Source organism: Medicago sativa, chromosome 6 (assembly GCF_051527215.1).
Source record: "Medicago sativa cultivar Bolivia chromosome 6, Bolivia_mono, whole genome shotgun sequence".
NCBI classification, from domain to species: Eukaryota; Viridiplantae; Streptophyta; class Magnoliopsida; order Fabales; family Fabaceae; genus Medicago; species Medicago sativa.
In genome coordinates, this window is record NC_140754.1 from 18,858,557 (window position 1) to 18,875,073 (window position 16,517).

General features: G+C 31.0%; 1 protein-coding gene and 1 long non-coding RNA gene across 2 annotated transcripts; both read left to right on the plus strand.

The window, feature by feature from the left end:
• Window positions 1–309: 309 nt before the first annotated feature.
• LOC146913449 (uncharacterized) lies at window positions 310–2,138 on the plus strand. The gene is made up of 2 exons (XR_015015965.1): window positions 310–945; window positions 1,971–2,138. It is a non-coding gene; the product is annotated as an uncharacterized LOC146913449 (long non-coding RNA).
• Window positions 2,139–14,940: 12,802 nt separating this feature from the next.
• Window positions 14,941–16,092, plus strand: LOC146913450 (F-box/kelch-repeat protein At3g23880-like). The gene has a single exon (XM_085720931.1). The coding sequence runs from the start codon at window positions 14,941–14,943 to the stop codon at window positions 16,090–16,092; it is 1,152 nt and encodes a 383-aa protein (XP_085577057.1).
• Window positions 16,093–16,517: the final 425 nt, after the last annotated feature.

The window sequence follows — 16,517 nt, forward strand, 5'->3', positions numbered from 1 at the left end:
TTATTAGCTCTAAACCAAATATACATTAACCACAAGAAATTAAAAAAAAAAAATTATTATGCATCTTTGGAATCAATTAGCTCTCAACAAAAATTGAAACCAAATATACATTAACCACAAGATAGCCTTGTGTGTGAGTACAAAGCAAGTGTCTCATAATCACTAAACCTTTTACAAAATATTTGCCAAATACCTTTATATTTAATTACTTTTTCCCATTTTTTGGCTAAGAAACGTATTGCTTTATCCAAGCCACTGCTATAAAAGGGGAGTAAGAGTCTCACATAAACCACAAATAGTATTGAAAATTTCATTCTTTCCTTCACTCACCCGATATTTGCAAAGACACCATTGGTTTCTTCAATATCAACTAAGGAACCAATAACATACTACAAAATTTCCATCATGTCCCATTATTAACTTTCATCAATCTTCATTTATCTTTTTCTTGATCTCCTCCCTTTAAAAAATATCCCCACCCGACACCAACTTTATTTTGTTGATAAGTCTTTTTCTAGTCATGGTCTCAGCTATTGGCATGTTCTGACAAATTTTTGAGTTTATTTGGCAGTTTTTCTTTAAGGGTGTGTTTGGATTGAGGGTTTAGGAGGGGAAGGGAGGGGTGAGTTTGTTTTTTCTTTTTTAAATTACGAACTATATAACATGTTTTTCTAAAATAAATTAAGTGTAATTGAAATATTATATGATTGTTTATCATGTTAATATGTTAACTTCTTAAACAGCATTTCATAGTGTTCGTAATTTAAAAATGAAATTTAAACCCTCTTCTCCCTTCCCTTCCCAAACCCTCAATCCAAACACACCCTAATTGTTCACCAATTAGAACCAAGAGTTACCCTATGATCTTGTAATTAAAGAACATTACAACATCTGGGATCAAGATGGAAAAAAGCTTCTTAACAAAAACAACTGATAATATATAGGGTGAGATGCGTTAATCGTTTTACTTAGCTTTGTTGAATTTGATTCGGTCCGTCCAATTATTATTTTTTCTTTTATTATTCTTTGATGAGTTGGATTAATTTAAGTTTCTAGGCTGGACTATGACATTTCTAACATTTTAATTGATTAATTAATTTGATTGTGTTTTCGCTTGTCTCAAAGTTAAAGAATCAAATACCTTCTTACGTGTTTCTTGCATTTTTCTAATGTTTGGATAAGAAACAAAGCTTTACCCACTCTACTGCTTCACAACTGCAAACCATGACACATCATTTGGCATCTTTCACAAATTATATACTAACAATCAATGCAAAATCATTTTGTATAAAAAGATACAGGAGTTGATGGAAAAAAAGAGAGAAAAAATGTAGAGTTAGAGTCTTGAATTGACATAAACACATCATTATGAGCTGCTACCATATAAAACCTCAACAACAACTAATTTCATACAAAATCAGCAACATAAGCACAAAAGACAGCACCAACATGCATCTAGTGTTCATTCATTTTTTAGCAATTCACTAGTTTTTTCTCTTATCAATGAAGTAAAGAACAAAAGCTACAACGAATATCTATGGATAATAGGTTATTGACTGAGCAGTGCGCCGTGTTGGATGCATGCATATAAGTATTGAGGCTTAAGCCACCACAAATTAAAAAACATTCTTCAAATTGTCTTGTAGTTTTTGTTGTTCCCATAATCAAATAATTGTTGCATATGGATTTGTTTTAAGAAAATAAATGTTGAAAATTCTAAGAGATAAAATATAATAAGTTAGTTGTAATTTTTATCACTTTTATTCTTTTAATTTTACATATCTTTAACATTAAACACACAGAGTTGTATCAAATAAAGTATTATGTTTTAAAAAAAGAAAGAAATATTATCCTACATATTATAGACTAAATTGTTTGATCTAAAGGTTAAATTTTTGTTTGTCTATTAAATATGGGAGTGGACCCAGTTCTTAATTACATTGTTGTGTTCCTTTGATTTCTAACCATAGGTACCAGTTCAATGAGAGAATACAAGAGATTATTGAAGAAGAGATCGATCGAGAGCTTTGCTTGCTACATTTTATAGATACCATATATTTAGTTCATCAATAATGTGGTGAAAAGTAATTTAATATACATGTCTTGTATGTGATTACATTGATCCTTTGCTTGCTACACATTTTTGCCTCATAAATTTATGGGTTAATTATGTTTCTAGTCCCTATAAAATAGCGACCTTGTAAGTTTAGTCCCTACTTAATTTTAATAGCATTTTTAGTCTCAAATTAGCAACTCTCAAGCACATATTAACTTGAACATCATACTAACCTATACATCAAAGTGTTTTCAAATATACCATTCACCTTTGAGGCTGAACCCAAGACATCACATATATCGTGCCTACACATTAACTTGAACATCATACTAACCTATAATTTTATTTGTAACACCAAAGCTATTTTTCAATCAAGTAATTTTATTTATTTTTCCATATTAAACACTGCACTTTTAAACACGATATGGTTAAGGGACAAAAAAAATGTGCTTGAGAGTTGCGAAAATATTATTATCTCTTAAAACAATTTTAAAAGATAATCTAATTTGATTTGTTTCCAATCATGTTCCCGTCGATATGTATAATCGATATGTCGATACTTCACCAGAAACGGTTTCTGAAACATCAAACAAATCGAAAAGCCATGCACAGAAAACATGATACGATGCCAATTTTAATTCTCTTTATTATTTAATTCCGATTCAAAATGTTTAATCATATTAAAACATAAAGCAGTAACAAAGCAATCCGATTCATGGTTTCGTAATTGGCTCTGATACCACTGAAGGAAAATCGAAAGATATCATACACAGCGGAAGAAGAAGAAGAAGAAGAAGAAGAAGAAGAAGAAGAAGAATTTCGATTTTCTTTCCTTGGATCATTACGAATTTGACATGAATCAGTGATACGATTGTTACCTCGATAGTTTCTGTTCTGAATCACGATCACAGCTAAGCAAAGCAGCAAAGCCTCTAGTAAGTCCACACGAACAGTGCTCCTCCAAAACTCGGTGCTAGCCAATGAATTGGAAGTGCAGAGAAGAAAGGGGTTGCTTCAAAACGTGTAACCAAAAACTTCAGCACCAGAGTTCTATTTATAGAACTTCTAGTGTGCTCTGCAAGTCATAAGTCACTATTGGGCTTCAGTAAGCCCAACAACGAGTTTAGTAATTTTGCTAACTAATTAGCGTTATTTACTAAACGCACCCCTTATATAAGTCATACTTATATATTTCTCTTTTGACTGTTCTTTGTGTGTGACCCTATAGGTTCTAGTCACGTTGGCAATAATATTAAATCTAATATTTAATATTATAAACAATGAGCGGTATCTAGCAACACATCATTGCTACCCAAGTGACAAGAATGTCAAGTGATCTGACGAAACCTTTCCATGATAATACTCATGTGTACACTTACTCCTTTGTCTCGATATCTTTATTGATCCCAAGGCATAGATATTGTCACCCTTGTATAGATCAATATTTATATTCCTTGATTCCGAAATATACTGAATAACGAATAAGTCCAATATCTTATATTGACTTAGTTCGGCATGGCCATGCAATTTTACAGTCATATTTCATCAAGAGGCCTAAAGATATATCTCCCGTTTATGAGGAGGGACAAATCCCATCTAGGACACTCATGGCCCTCAGCATGCTTCATCAAGTACCCGTCAACCAACGTTATGGTTATCCTTTTACAGACAACGTTAGAATGGCAACAAAGCACTTGAGTCCACATCTAGGGATCATAGTGGTTTCAGGTCCAAGAGCGATATACACTATTATCATTGTGAGAATATCTTATGACAATTGCATAACTTACTATGTAGTATTCTCACGGCGGGTCAATCCAATATAAATATTACTCCTAATATTTATATCTATGTGAAGACTTGATAACTCTTTATCCATGATCTGTGAGATGTGATCATCAGTCTACCCACATAATAGTCTCTATGCTTTAATGATATCCCACTTCTCAATAAAGCTTGACTACGGATACTTTTAGAATAGTTTCCTTATGTTTAACGGGGTCTCACAATTAAGTTATACTTAATGTTCCATTAAACGGACTAACTATTCTAGGGACTTCATTATTTTGAAACAAAACAAAATCAATAAAGAAATGCCTTTTTATTATATATATTCACAATATATATTTATATCAATATCATGATACAAAGCCAAACCCAATCAATTTTGATTGGATATTAGGGCTTACTCCAACAATCTCCCACTAGCACTAAAAGCCAATCAAATATTAACTCAATATATATCGATCAAGTGTTAGCATCAAGCACACCCTGGGCATGATACTATTCTAGTAGATAAGGAACTCTTTCCTATGTTGGTAGGTTACACTTCTTTCAATTTCCACTTTCGATCTTCCATCGAAAAGAAATTGAAGTGTCAAAGTATACATTTGGATCATTGGTGAGATCAAGTTTTCATTGCTTGCAAGATTTAAACCAATTTTACCTCAAACGAGATCAATGGAATTCGCAACGCAAGAAACACATGTTTTCACTCAGTTATGAGCTAAACAATCCAAATCATATATATTTGACATCTGTAATAGAAACAACAACTATCTAAAGCTTGTACTTTTACAAATTTCATAGTTGATATCCTAGCATAACATTTATTCCAAATTGCGATTTGGATATACTGCACACCGATATTAAAGTCAGCATCATTGTAACTTCTTTACAATGTTCCTTTAATCCGTGTTCAAGAAACAATCCTTAGTCCTTTAAGACATCCATGGATATTCTTGAAAGTATTCTAGTGTCGAACACTACAATCAATTTTGGTACATATTGAAAATAATTTTCTAACCATGTCTCATATGTGTAGATAAATTGTTTTGGTGACTAGTATGTCATCCACATACTCCACCAAACTAATATCAATGCTCCCACTATTCTCCTTGTGTGCACAAGATTTTTATTAATCAAAGTTTTTCATAAAACTTCACTAATAAAACAAATAATTCAACTTCAAGAAGCTTGCTCCAATTCATACATGAATTTTGTAATATATATACCTTTCTAGCATCCTTTGGATTAACGATACCCTACATATATGTCAAATACATATACAAGGTCATTCTAATTAAAGAATGCAACATCGTTGTCCATCTCCTAGAATTTGGATTATACAATAATGACAAGTGGGATCGTTAGATTTAAGCATTATGATGATGTAATAGTTTCGTCATGATTTGCATCACGAGTTGCATGAAACCTTCTACAATCAATTACATCTTAAATGTATTCATAATACCATCCATGTCAGCTTTCTACAAGAAAACTCACATTCATCTCATGAGTCATACTCATTTGGATGATTTAACCAATATCCATATATGGTTTGTGTACATGGATTCTTTATAAGATCCCATGGCATTTAGCCATTTCTCAAAGTTCAGGCCATTTACGACCTTCTAGTAAGTTTGGGGCTCATCTACCATGAAAATCATAACACCTTGTTGAGCCATGACAAAATCATGTTACTCATTGTAGTGATATGACATATCAAACTTATCTAGATCTTGTGCTACTCGAACTGGTGATTTAACAACAACCCTTTGTTGAATCAACTCGTGTTCCATTCTTAGAGAGATGTGTATTTTGTGTTACTTGACTTAATTCAAGTTCTACATCACTCCCACTGGCTCCTGTAGAGACATACTCCTTGAAAAGGAATACTCCAGTTCTAGCGACAAAGAAATTTTGTCAAAGAAGAAGATGTAAAAATAAGATCCTTTAGTTTCCTAAGGATAGTTACACAATTATACATTCATTAAATTCGAAGTTTAGTTTATCTAATAAACCATATAACCTGAAATTATCATAAAGTCAAAACTAGGTACTCTTACCTCCATATCTAATATGGTGTCTTTATGATTACTTAATTGGAACTTGTAGTGGGTGAAGAATAACTGTAATTTAATTTAACATCAAGAGTCAATGAGTTATAACCAAACTATTTTAGATCGATTCATGTCAAACATGAAGCGATATAAATAATAATTATATTCATTAATCAAGCATTTACCATCACGACTTACTCATATGGTCTTTATACTTTTCAAACCTATTTCTTTTACTTCATTGTTAAACTCTTTGAACAATTTCAAAGATTTCTTGAATTGTGTCAAATACACTTTTCTCATATACTATTAATTAGTAATGTTAGATGAAGTAAGAGAAATAAAATATCCAGCAAATATGTTTAGTGCTCCATACACATCTCATATGTATATCAACTCAAATAGATTATGTGTCCTTTTCACCTTTACCGGTATACTAATCTCTTTTGAAAGGTGGAACTCACATCCTTCAAATGATATAAAACCAAATGAGTCCAATAGTCCATATCCATGGATTTTGGAAATGTGAATCACACTTGTTTGTACTAAACAGTGATGCCAATGATATACAAAAGGTTTAAATCTCATTTGATCCTTTTCTCATATGTTATAGACTAGCTTATCAAGATCATGGAACTCAAATCCATTACTTGATCAGCACATTGTATAGAAAACATTATTAGGACAATGGGACAATATTTGTCTTTCATTCAACTACATAATCCTTCTCTTGTCAATACAAGATTTATGATTTAATGTTTCTATTTTATATGGAATTTAATAACAATTATTTGGTTCCATATCAAGTTAAGTTTAAGTCCAAGCATAAGCTCTTATAGTCAATGAAACAATTTGTTCCATTCCAGACGTAGGTGAACTTCACTTATAGTTAATGTTCTGCTTCTTTAAAACTCTTTATATTTCAACAAATATGAGATTAATCATCAAGTATCATATACTTATGATGAAGAAGTAGAAATTTAACTTTCTATAACTATATGGGTAAATAAGAAGTCTTACTTCTTTCTTATATTTTGACCCTTTCAAAACTACGAGCAATTTTTGTTTTTCAACTTTTGAAATAATTGCTTCCCCTTTTTGCAACCGTGTTTAACCTTTCAAAGGTAGAAAAACAGAATTTGAATTTTATTCTTATCCATGTACATCTACTTGATAGGCTTAAACTATTCATCTTATAACATTGAGGTTGAATGATCATATCATTCTCCATCGTCGTTACCACTATGAGATATCCTATATCTACTCATTTGACCCAATGCTTCTAATAAGCGTTGTTTTTTCAAATATAGACATAGAAAGTTGCTAGGAAATAACTGCTCGAGAATATACAGTTTTTCTCATTCTTAAGAACAATTCTTAAATTTTGTACCAATTCAGAAACTCTTTTCTGAAAATTTTGTTCTTCATAAGAACTTTTAACAGTATAATAAAATTTATATGCTAAAGAAATTCTAAATACAGAAAATAAATAAAATAAATGTATCATGATTTAAAACATATTTAAATAGGTCTTTAATTAAATACGCTCCCACTATTTTAATCAAATCAAATGACCTTCAAAACACTTGATTCGGAAAATCCCGTTGGAAGATTTTCTAGTGGGTTGAAATCCATATTTCACCTTGCTTTAAGTCAACGGGGGCTGTACTCAAAACTCAGTTATTTAGGTAGGAACTCCTTCCAATTGTATCTCATACAACTTTCAAATCATTTGAGTGAATAACTCCTTACTCTAATCTATCATATAGATGTTCCCAAACATTGCTTCTAAATTTATTTTAATCTTATTAAAATTAATTTAGTTAAGTTAAACCCAAAAGAATAACACTTGGGTAAATTGGATTACCGCACCGCAACTTACTAGTATAGAAAGTGCACCTCGCGGAGGCGAAACCTACACATTTCGATATTAGTCTTGAAGGGTGTTAAACTTTTGGAAAGCATTAAACTTAATATTTTGAATTGAAGGATTTTTATTAAGTTTGATCTCACCTCACCACGGCTTATATATCATATATATTCGCACTCCAATCATAACATGCATAACAATTATACAATAATAAAAGTGACATGATTATGGCCATCCTAACGATACGACTCTCTCAAGCCAATGAGAGAATCTAAACTAATCCTAGAAACGACCTTGCTTCTCCAAGCTTGACCTCCAGGACTATCCTAACGTCATGAGCCCTATTACTTCTTTGCATTCTATTTACATTACATATGAAAGAAACTCGTTTTACATACGAGGGAGTGGATGAGAAGAGAATGTACAATAGAGATATAAGAGAGAGGCACGACACGTAGGCCGTATTTTAATATCCAAAAGAAATAAAATAAAAGGACTAGGGCCATAATCATTCACATGATAATAATAACAAACACACTTTTATTATTATTAATTATACCTTATAATTAAATAAATTAAATTAAAATTTGACATATGATCACACTACGCAGATTAGTTGGGGGTTTAATTGAGTACCAAAATATATTATATTGAGTACAAAAATATATTATATTAAGTACAAAAATATCTCATATTATGTACCAAAATATATTTTATTGAGTACCAAAATATATTATATTATGTACCAAAATATATTTCAGATCAAGTACTAAAATATATTAGATTGCATACCAAAATATCTCAGATTGTGTTCCAAAATATTCTAGATTGCGTATTTCGCATCAACACTTGACACGTTTATGAACACCCAAATCGTTTCGGCAAATATTATGATCAAATCCAAAAGATCATATATGATATTGAAACTCTTTCAAATCATGATTCTTTTAAATTATAAACAAATCAAGTTAAAGTCATGCAAATCGATTAAATAATTTCAAAAGATCATATATGACATTGAAACTATTTCAAATCATGATCTTTTAAATTAACTATCAATTTAGGATTGTTTATTACCTTTCAAACAACTTTTGAAAAACAATCCAAAAGGTAGAATTTTTTATTTACTTAATTATAGTAATATTGACACTCAATAATTATTATAATTAAATCTGCTTTATTTAGGCAATCAATTTGTTTCCAAAACAAATTACAGGGCTAAAATTAAGCAAATATTTTATTACCAAATTCAAAAATCATATCTGATATTGAAACTCTTTCAAAATCATGATCTTTTAAATTTACTACCTTTCTCCAATTAAATAAATTAATTAAACATAAATATTTTCAAGGATTGTTTGTTTAGCATGAACAACCGGATCTATGATGCTTCACCAGATTCGGATATTGAAGCTCACTCTCACGAATTGTTCAAATTTACAACAATCTCTTTGAAAACAATTGATCGAATGATACAACCATAATAATACAACACTTGTATAGTTAGGTATCCTAATACAACAATCAAACATCAATAGTTTTAACAATTGTTTGTTCAGTATGGACAACCGGATCTTTGATGCTTCACCAGAATCGGTATTCGAAGCTCAATCTCACGACCGGATCTTTGATGCTTCACCAGAATCGGTATTCGAAGCTCAATCTCACGAGTTGACTACAAATTCACAATCAATTATATAAAACCTATTGAACGAATGATATCATCAATATATCACATATAATGATGTTGTATTAAAATCATATATCACATATATGATATTGATCAATCAATTTTAATTAATATTTAAATTTAAATAATAAAATATTAACACTTAATATTCTATTTTATTAACGGATTTGCATTCCAAATTAATTTCTTATAGAATATCAAAATATTAGCAAATCAAATATTTGCGAAAATATTATTATCTCTTAAAACAATTTTAAAAGATAATCTAATTTGATTTGTTTCCAATCATGTTCCCGTCGATATGTATAATCGATATGTCGATACTTCATCAGAAACGGTTTCTGAAACATCAAACAAATCGAAAAGCCATGCACAGAAAACATGATACGATGCCAATTTTAATTCTCTTTATTATTTAATTCCGATTCAAAATGTTTAATCATATTAAAACATAAAGCAGTAACAAAGCAATCCGATTCATGGTTTCGTAATTGGCTCTGATACCACTGAAGGAAAATCGAAAGATATCATACACATCGGAAGAAGAAGAAGAAGAAGAAGAAGAAGAAGAAGAAGAAGAAGAAGAATTTCGATTTTCTTTCCTTGGATCATTACGAATTTGACATGAATCAGTGATACGATTGTTACCTCGATAGTTTCTGTTCTGAATCACGATCACAGCTAAGCAAAGCAGCAAAGCCTCTAGTAAGTCCACACGAACAGTGCTCCTCCAAAACTCGGTGCTAGCCAATGAATTGGAAGTGCAGAGAAGAAAGGGGTTGCTTCAAAACGTGTAACCAAAAACTTCAGCACCAGAGTTCTATTTATAGAACTTCTAGTGTGCTCTGCAAGTCATAAGTCACTATTGGGCTTCAGTAAGCCCAACAACGAGTTTAGTAATTTTGCTAACTAATTAGCGTTATTTACTAAACGCACCCCTTATATAAGTCATACTTATATATTTCTCTTTTGACTGTTCTTTGTGTGTGACCCTATAGGTTCTAGTCACGTTGGCAATAATATTAAATCTAATATTTAATATTATAAACAATGAGCGGTATCTAGCAACACATCATTGCTACCCAAGTGACAAGAATGTCAAGTGATCTGACGAAACCTTTCCATGATAATACTCATGTGTACACTTACTCCTTTGTCTCGATATCTTTATTGATCCCATGGCATAGATATTGTCACCCTTGTATAGATCAATATTTATATTCCTTGATTCCGAAATATACTGAATAACGAATAAGTCCAATATCTTATATTGACTTAGTTCGGCATGGCCATGCAATTTTACAGTCATATTTCATCAAGAGGCCTAAAGATATATCTCCCGACAAATCCCATCTAGGACACTCATGGCCCTCAGCATGCTTCATCAAGTACCCGTCAACCAACGTTATGGTTATCCTTTTACAGACAACGTTAGAATGGCAACAAAGCACTTGAGTCCACATCTAGGGATCATAGTGGTTTCAGGTCCAAGAGCGATATACACTATTATCATTGTGAGAATATCTTATGACAATTGCATAACTTACTATGTAGTATTCTCACGGCGGGTCAATCCAATATAAATATTACTCCTAATATTTATATCTATGTGAAGACTTGATAACTCTTTATGCATGATCTGTGAGATGTGATCATCAGTCTACCCACATAATAGTCTCTATGCTTTAATGATATCCCACTTCTCAATAAAGCTTGACTACGGATACTTTTAGAATAGTTTCCTTATGTTTAACGGGGTCTCACAATTAAGTTATACTTAATGTTCCATTAAACGGACTAACTATTCTAGGGACTTCATTATTTTGAAACAAAACAAAATCAATAAAGAAATACCTTTTTATTATATATATTCACAATATATATTTATATCAATATCATGATACAAAGCCAAACCCAATCAATTTTGATTGGATATTAGGGCTTACTCCAACAAAAATTTGATGAAAGGCATCACATTAAGAAAAATAACGTTATTTTCTGCGTATCTGATTTGTTGCATATCTGATTTGTTGGGTTTTGGGATTAGTATTAGCGGATTAGAGGAAGGAAAATAGGGAAAAATTGTTTGGCTTTTGCAGTGAACTTTGGTTCATTGTATGGGGTCTCAAAATAGGTCAGGGGTAATACAGTAAAAGTTAGCTTATGTTTTAGGTTAAAATTAGGGCTAAAATAATCACCCGGGTTAACTTTTATATATAAGAAGACTAGTTTAGAGACCCGGCGTTGCCCGGGTTAGATATTAAATAAATTTTATAAGTTTGTGTGCACGAATACACGTGTCAGTATATTAGATTGAATTTATTTAAATTTACAATTATAATATTATCATAAAAATAAATTTAAATGATGAGATGAATGTCCAATGCAAGAATAAAAAGTGTAACAAAATCAATAATGAATTAGTCCAAGTGGTAAGAGTTTTGAGTCTCTTTAAACATGTGGTCATGGGTTTGTTTCGTGACCCATGCGCCATGCGTATGAGAGAGAAAAATCGATTGAAAGGGAAGAAAGTGGTTGACATATATATATATATATATATATATATATATATATATATATATATATATCAAAGTATATGGTATGAGAAATAATAAAATTGGTGTTTGCCAAACCTGAAGAAGGAAAAATGTTAGATGAAAAGAAGGTTTGGGGATTCTGCCTGTGCTCAAAATATGTAAATATGTGATTAACGAATATTTATTTATTTATAATTAACATTTGCATTAGAATATGCTGCTAAAAGATAACATAATAACTAATCGAACCTTTTTTTTATCAAAAAAAAAAAAAAACTAATCGAACCTTTTTTTCCCTCGAACATAAAAAATAATTGAATGATATAGTGCTAAAAGATTAGTAATAACTAATTGAAGCTTCTTTTCCTAAAAACAAATAAACAAATTGGAGTCTTTTAATCATAAAATAAGATCGTATATGTAAACTTTGTTGAAAATATTATGTGTAGTTTGTTGAGATATTTCTGCTACATAAAATATTAGAAATTCAATAAAAAATTTAAACAAAATATTGAGTGCATAAAATCAAAAGTTTGTTGAGATATTTATGTTAAATAAAATATTGGCTTTTAAAAATAGAAAAAATAATAAAAATATTGAGAATGAATGTGGAAGTGACACGTGGCATAAAAAACCTTACTTTATATATATGCTATTGATATTGATTGATATCAGGTCCTGAAATATTATTATTAAAATCAAAACGCTACTGATTAATAATATTAAAAGGAAAAGGACCTGAAAAAATAGTATAGGTGATAATAGTATAGGTGATTAATAATATTAAAACGCTACTGTTGAAACGAAAAGGAAAAAAAATAGTATAGGTGTTAGTTCAAGGACTTGAAACAGAAACAATAGGTATTAGTTCAAGGACCTGAAACTCGTAGGTGTTTGTAATGGATGCCAGCAACAATAGTTCAAGGACCTGAAAGAAAAAAGAAAGAAAAAAAACAATCGGTAAACTCACTCGTAGGTGTTAGTTCCCTCTCATATTATTTATAAAAATAAAAATCTAAGCATAAGTAAAAGAAACAAAAGTATAGGTGTTTGTCAAACCTGAAGAAAGAAAAAGCTAGATCAGAAGAAGGTTTGAGTTTCAGTTTCTGCTCAAAATATGTGTTTACGCGATTAAAAAATTCTCCTTTATTTATAGTTATAAAAAAATAAATCGAAGCCTTTTTTTCCTCAATGAAAAAACTAATTGAAACGTCTTTTCCTAAAAAAAAAGAAAGAAAAAAAATAAAGGAAGATTTAATGGATAGTATTGAAAGTATTATATATAGTTTGTTGAGATATTTTGGCTACACAAAATATAAGGAATTAAATGTAAAATTAAATAAAATATTTAGTGGATAAGATCAAAAGTTTGCTGAGATTTTTATGTAAAATAAGATGTCAAATAAAATATAGAAAAAATATAAAAATATTGAGAATAAACATGGAAGCGACACGTGGCATAAAAAACCTTACTTTATATATATACTATATTGATTATTGATATTATTGATTGATTGATGTGTAATTTGTTGAGATAAAAAATACTGAGTGCATAAGATCAAAAGTTTGTTGAGATATTTATGTTAAATAAAATATTGGTTTTTAAAAATAGAAAAAATAATAAAAATATTGAGAATGAATGTGGAAGTGACACGTGGCATAAAAAAACCTTACTTTATATATATACTATTGATAAGGATTTGCAAATGAGCGGGAAAAAATTAGGTTAAGTTGCTGCAGACGTAACAAAATTAATAAATAAGGATTACTATTTTAAGCTTAATTTTTTTTTTTGGTAGTGGTCGAGGTTTGAATCCCAGACCTTGCATATTTTATGCATTGTCCCAACTAACTGAGCTAAGCTCACGAGGACCTATTTTAAGCTTAATATTATGCCTATGTTAAAGCTCAGTCAAAAAAAAATTAAACACGTGGAACATAATAAAGTACTTATATATAATGTAAGATTAAACCTATTTTATTTTATAATAAACTAGAAAGGGTAAAGTTGTATTTTAAATAAAATAGTAAGGGTAAAAAAGGAAGAAAAACTGATAAGCTATAAGGTTAAACACTATTTATAACAAACTTATCCGTTATAAGCTAATGTGTTGATTTACCAGCAAACCCTTAGGGTCCGTTTGGTTCGAGAATTAGGAGGGGAGGGGAGGGGAGGGGAGGGGAGGAATTTTAACGGAGGGGAGGGGAGGGGAGATATTTTAATTAAAAGTGTGTTTGGTTCACAAGGGGAGGGGAGGGATTTTAATATTATTTTACTGTTTTACCCTTATACTTAATTAAATAAGGATAATAAAGTAACGAAACAATAACGATGTAATCGATAACAACACGATGTAGACGATGAAATAATGGATTAGTAATAGGGTTGTTACAATTTCAAGTAGTAATAAAAGTTGTTACAAGAAAAAATTATTAATAATATGGAATAAAATTTGTTACAAGATAATATAACATATAACCTAATAATAGTAAAAGTTGTTTCAAAATAATACCTAATAATAATAAATGTTGTTACAAGGATCATATTGAGATTTTAAATTAATATAAGGATAATTTTGGCAGTGTAATAAAATTTGCTCCCCTCCCCTCCCCTTCTAAAAATTGAACCAAACACTTCAAATTAAAAATCTCCCCTCCCCTCCTCTCCCCTCCCCTCCAAAACTCTTGAACCAAACGGACCCTTAGAAGGATACTTTTATCGTTTTTTTTTTTTTTTTTAGGGAAGGATACTTTTATCGCTTTCAGAAACCAATATTATTTTTTGTCAAGAAAATAACCAATATCACTTCTCATAAAAAACAAACCAATATTAAGAAACAACTCAACTTAAAAAAAATAAAAATAAAAAAACTTGGCCCATATATATATACTTCGGTAGGGTTTCAATGTATTTTACACATTGTTCATCAGTAGCGGCCACAAACATGAGGCAACGATGTGCAACCAGAACCAGAAATCCTCTCAACCTGCTTACTCTATTAACACTCGATTTGTTGTTTGAAATCTTGTATAGGCTCCCTGTGAAGTCACTCTTGAAACTCAAGTGTGTTTGTAAGTCCTTGAATTCAATAATTTCTGATCCAAAATTCACTAAAGATCACCTTCGCTTGTCACACACCCGCCATTACCGCCTCCCCATGTGCCTATGGAGCTTATATTCAAGAAGGGAGTTCATTCTCTCGGATTTCCCACTTCCCTCTATTTTAAGCAACTCACCGAGCACCATCCCAGAGACAAAGCTCCAGTTCCCTTTAAACCCTCGTGATATTCGTACTCACGTGATTGACTCTTGCGATGGCATCATCTTTTTCAGAACGCAGTCCGATTACAAACATCGTGATATGGTAGCATGGAACCCTTGTACCAGAAAATTGAAGACATTGCCACCATTGAATCTACCTTGTCATACATTTAACACTTTATATAGTGTCGGGTATGATCGTTTTACAGATAATTACAAAGTAATTGTGGTTGCATGCTATCAATATTATAACTCTTGTAAATTTTGCAAAACTCAAGTTATGGTTCATACTTTAGGTAGCGATGTTTGGAGAAGGATTCCAGACTTCCCTTCTGAAAACAAGGGTAAACCTGAAGGGCGTGCTGGGAAATTTGTAAGTGGCGCCATTCATTGGGCCATAGAAGGTCATCAAGATATTGACTCTTCATGGTTCATTCTTTCCCTTGATTTAGGTAACGAGTCTTATCAAGAGATTTTGCAGCCTGATTATGGTCTAGACGAACGAATGTGTTACTGTAGCTTGGGGGTTTGTAGGGATTGCTTATGTGTCCTTGCTCAAACTAAAACTTTTTTGGATATTTGGGTTATGAAGGATTATGGAAACAAGGATTCCTGGACTAAATTTTTCAGTGTTCCATTCACAGAATTCATTGATCATTGCTATGCACGTCTACTTTTTATTTATGAGAAGGATGACCAAGTGTTGCTTGACTTTTGTGGTAAATTATATGTTTACAATTTTAAGAATGGTACTGTAAAGATTCCGAAGACTCAAAGTCTCGCTTTTACTGTGTTTTCCTCAAATGTCTATGTGGAGAGTCTAGTATCACCTTGACCTACACGCTTTACTATGTTGGGTCTCAGAGATTCTCCACATGTGTTTTCGCCTTATAAGTTATCTATTTTCTGTTGGTTCTAGTTTAGGTTGCTCTGAGTTTTTTGCTATTTTTCTGTCGATATTATTACATTAAGATAGCTTAGGCATTGGATTTTGTTGCTGTGTTTTAAATTTGTATGGGTGAGACTAATCTTATTCATAAGTTACTATTTTATCAATAAAGCTTTTTATTGCTTAAACCTTAAATATGATTGAATAGAGCATCTGAAATGGACTTGGTAAATTATGTTCTGATATTCACTCTTCAGAATAATAAAACGTACAGCAACATGCTTAGGACAATTTTTTGAAACTATGAATATATCTCTTAATTTATGTGTTTGAATCTAGTGCTCAAATCAGTAAAAATAAATAGAATCTAT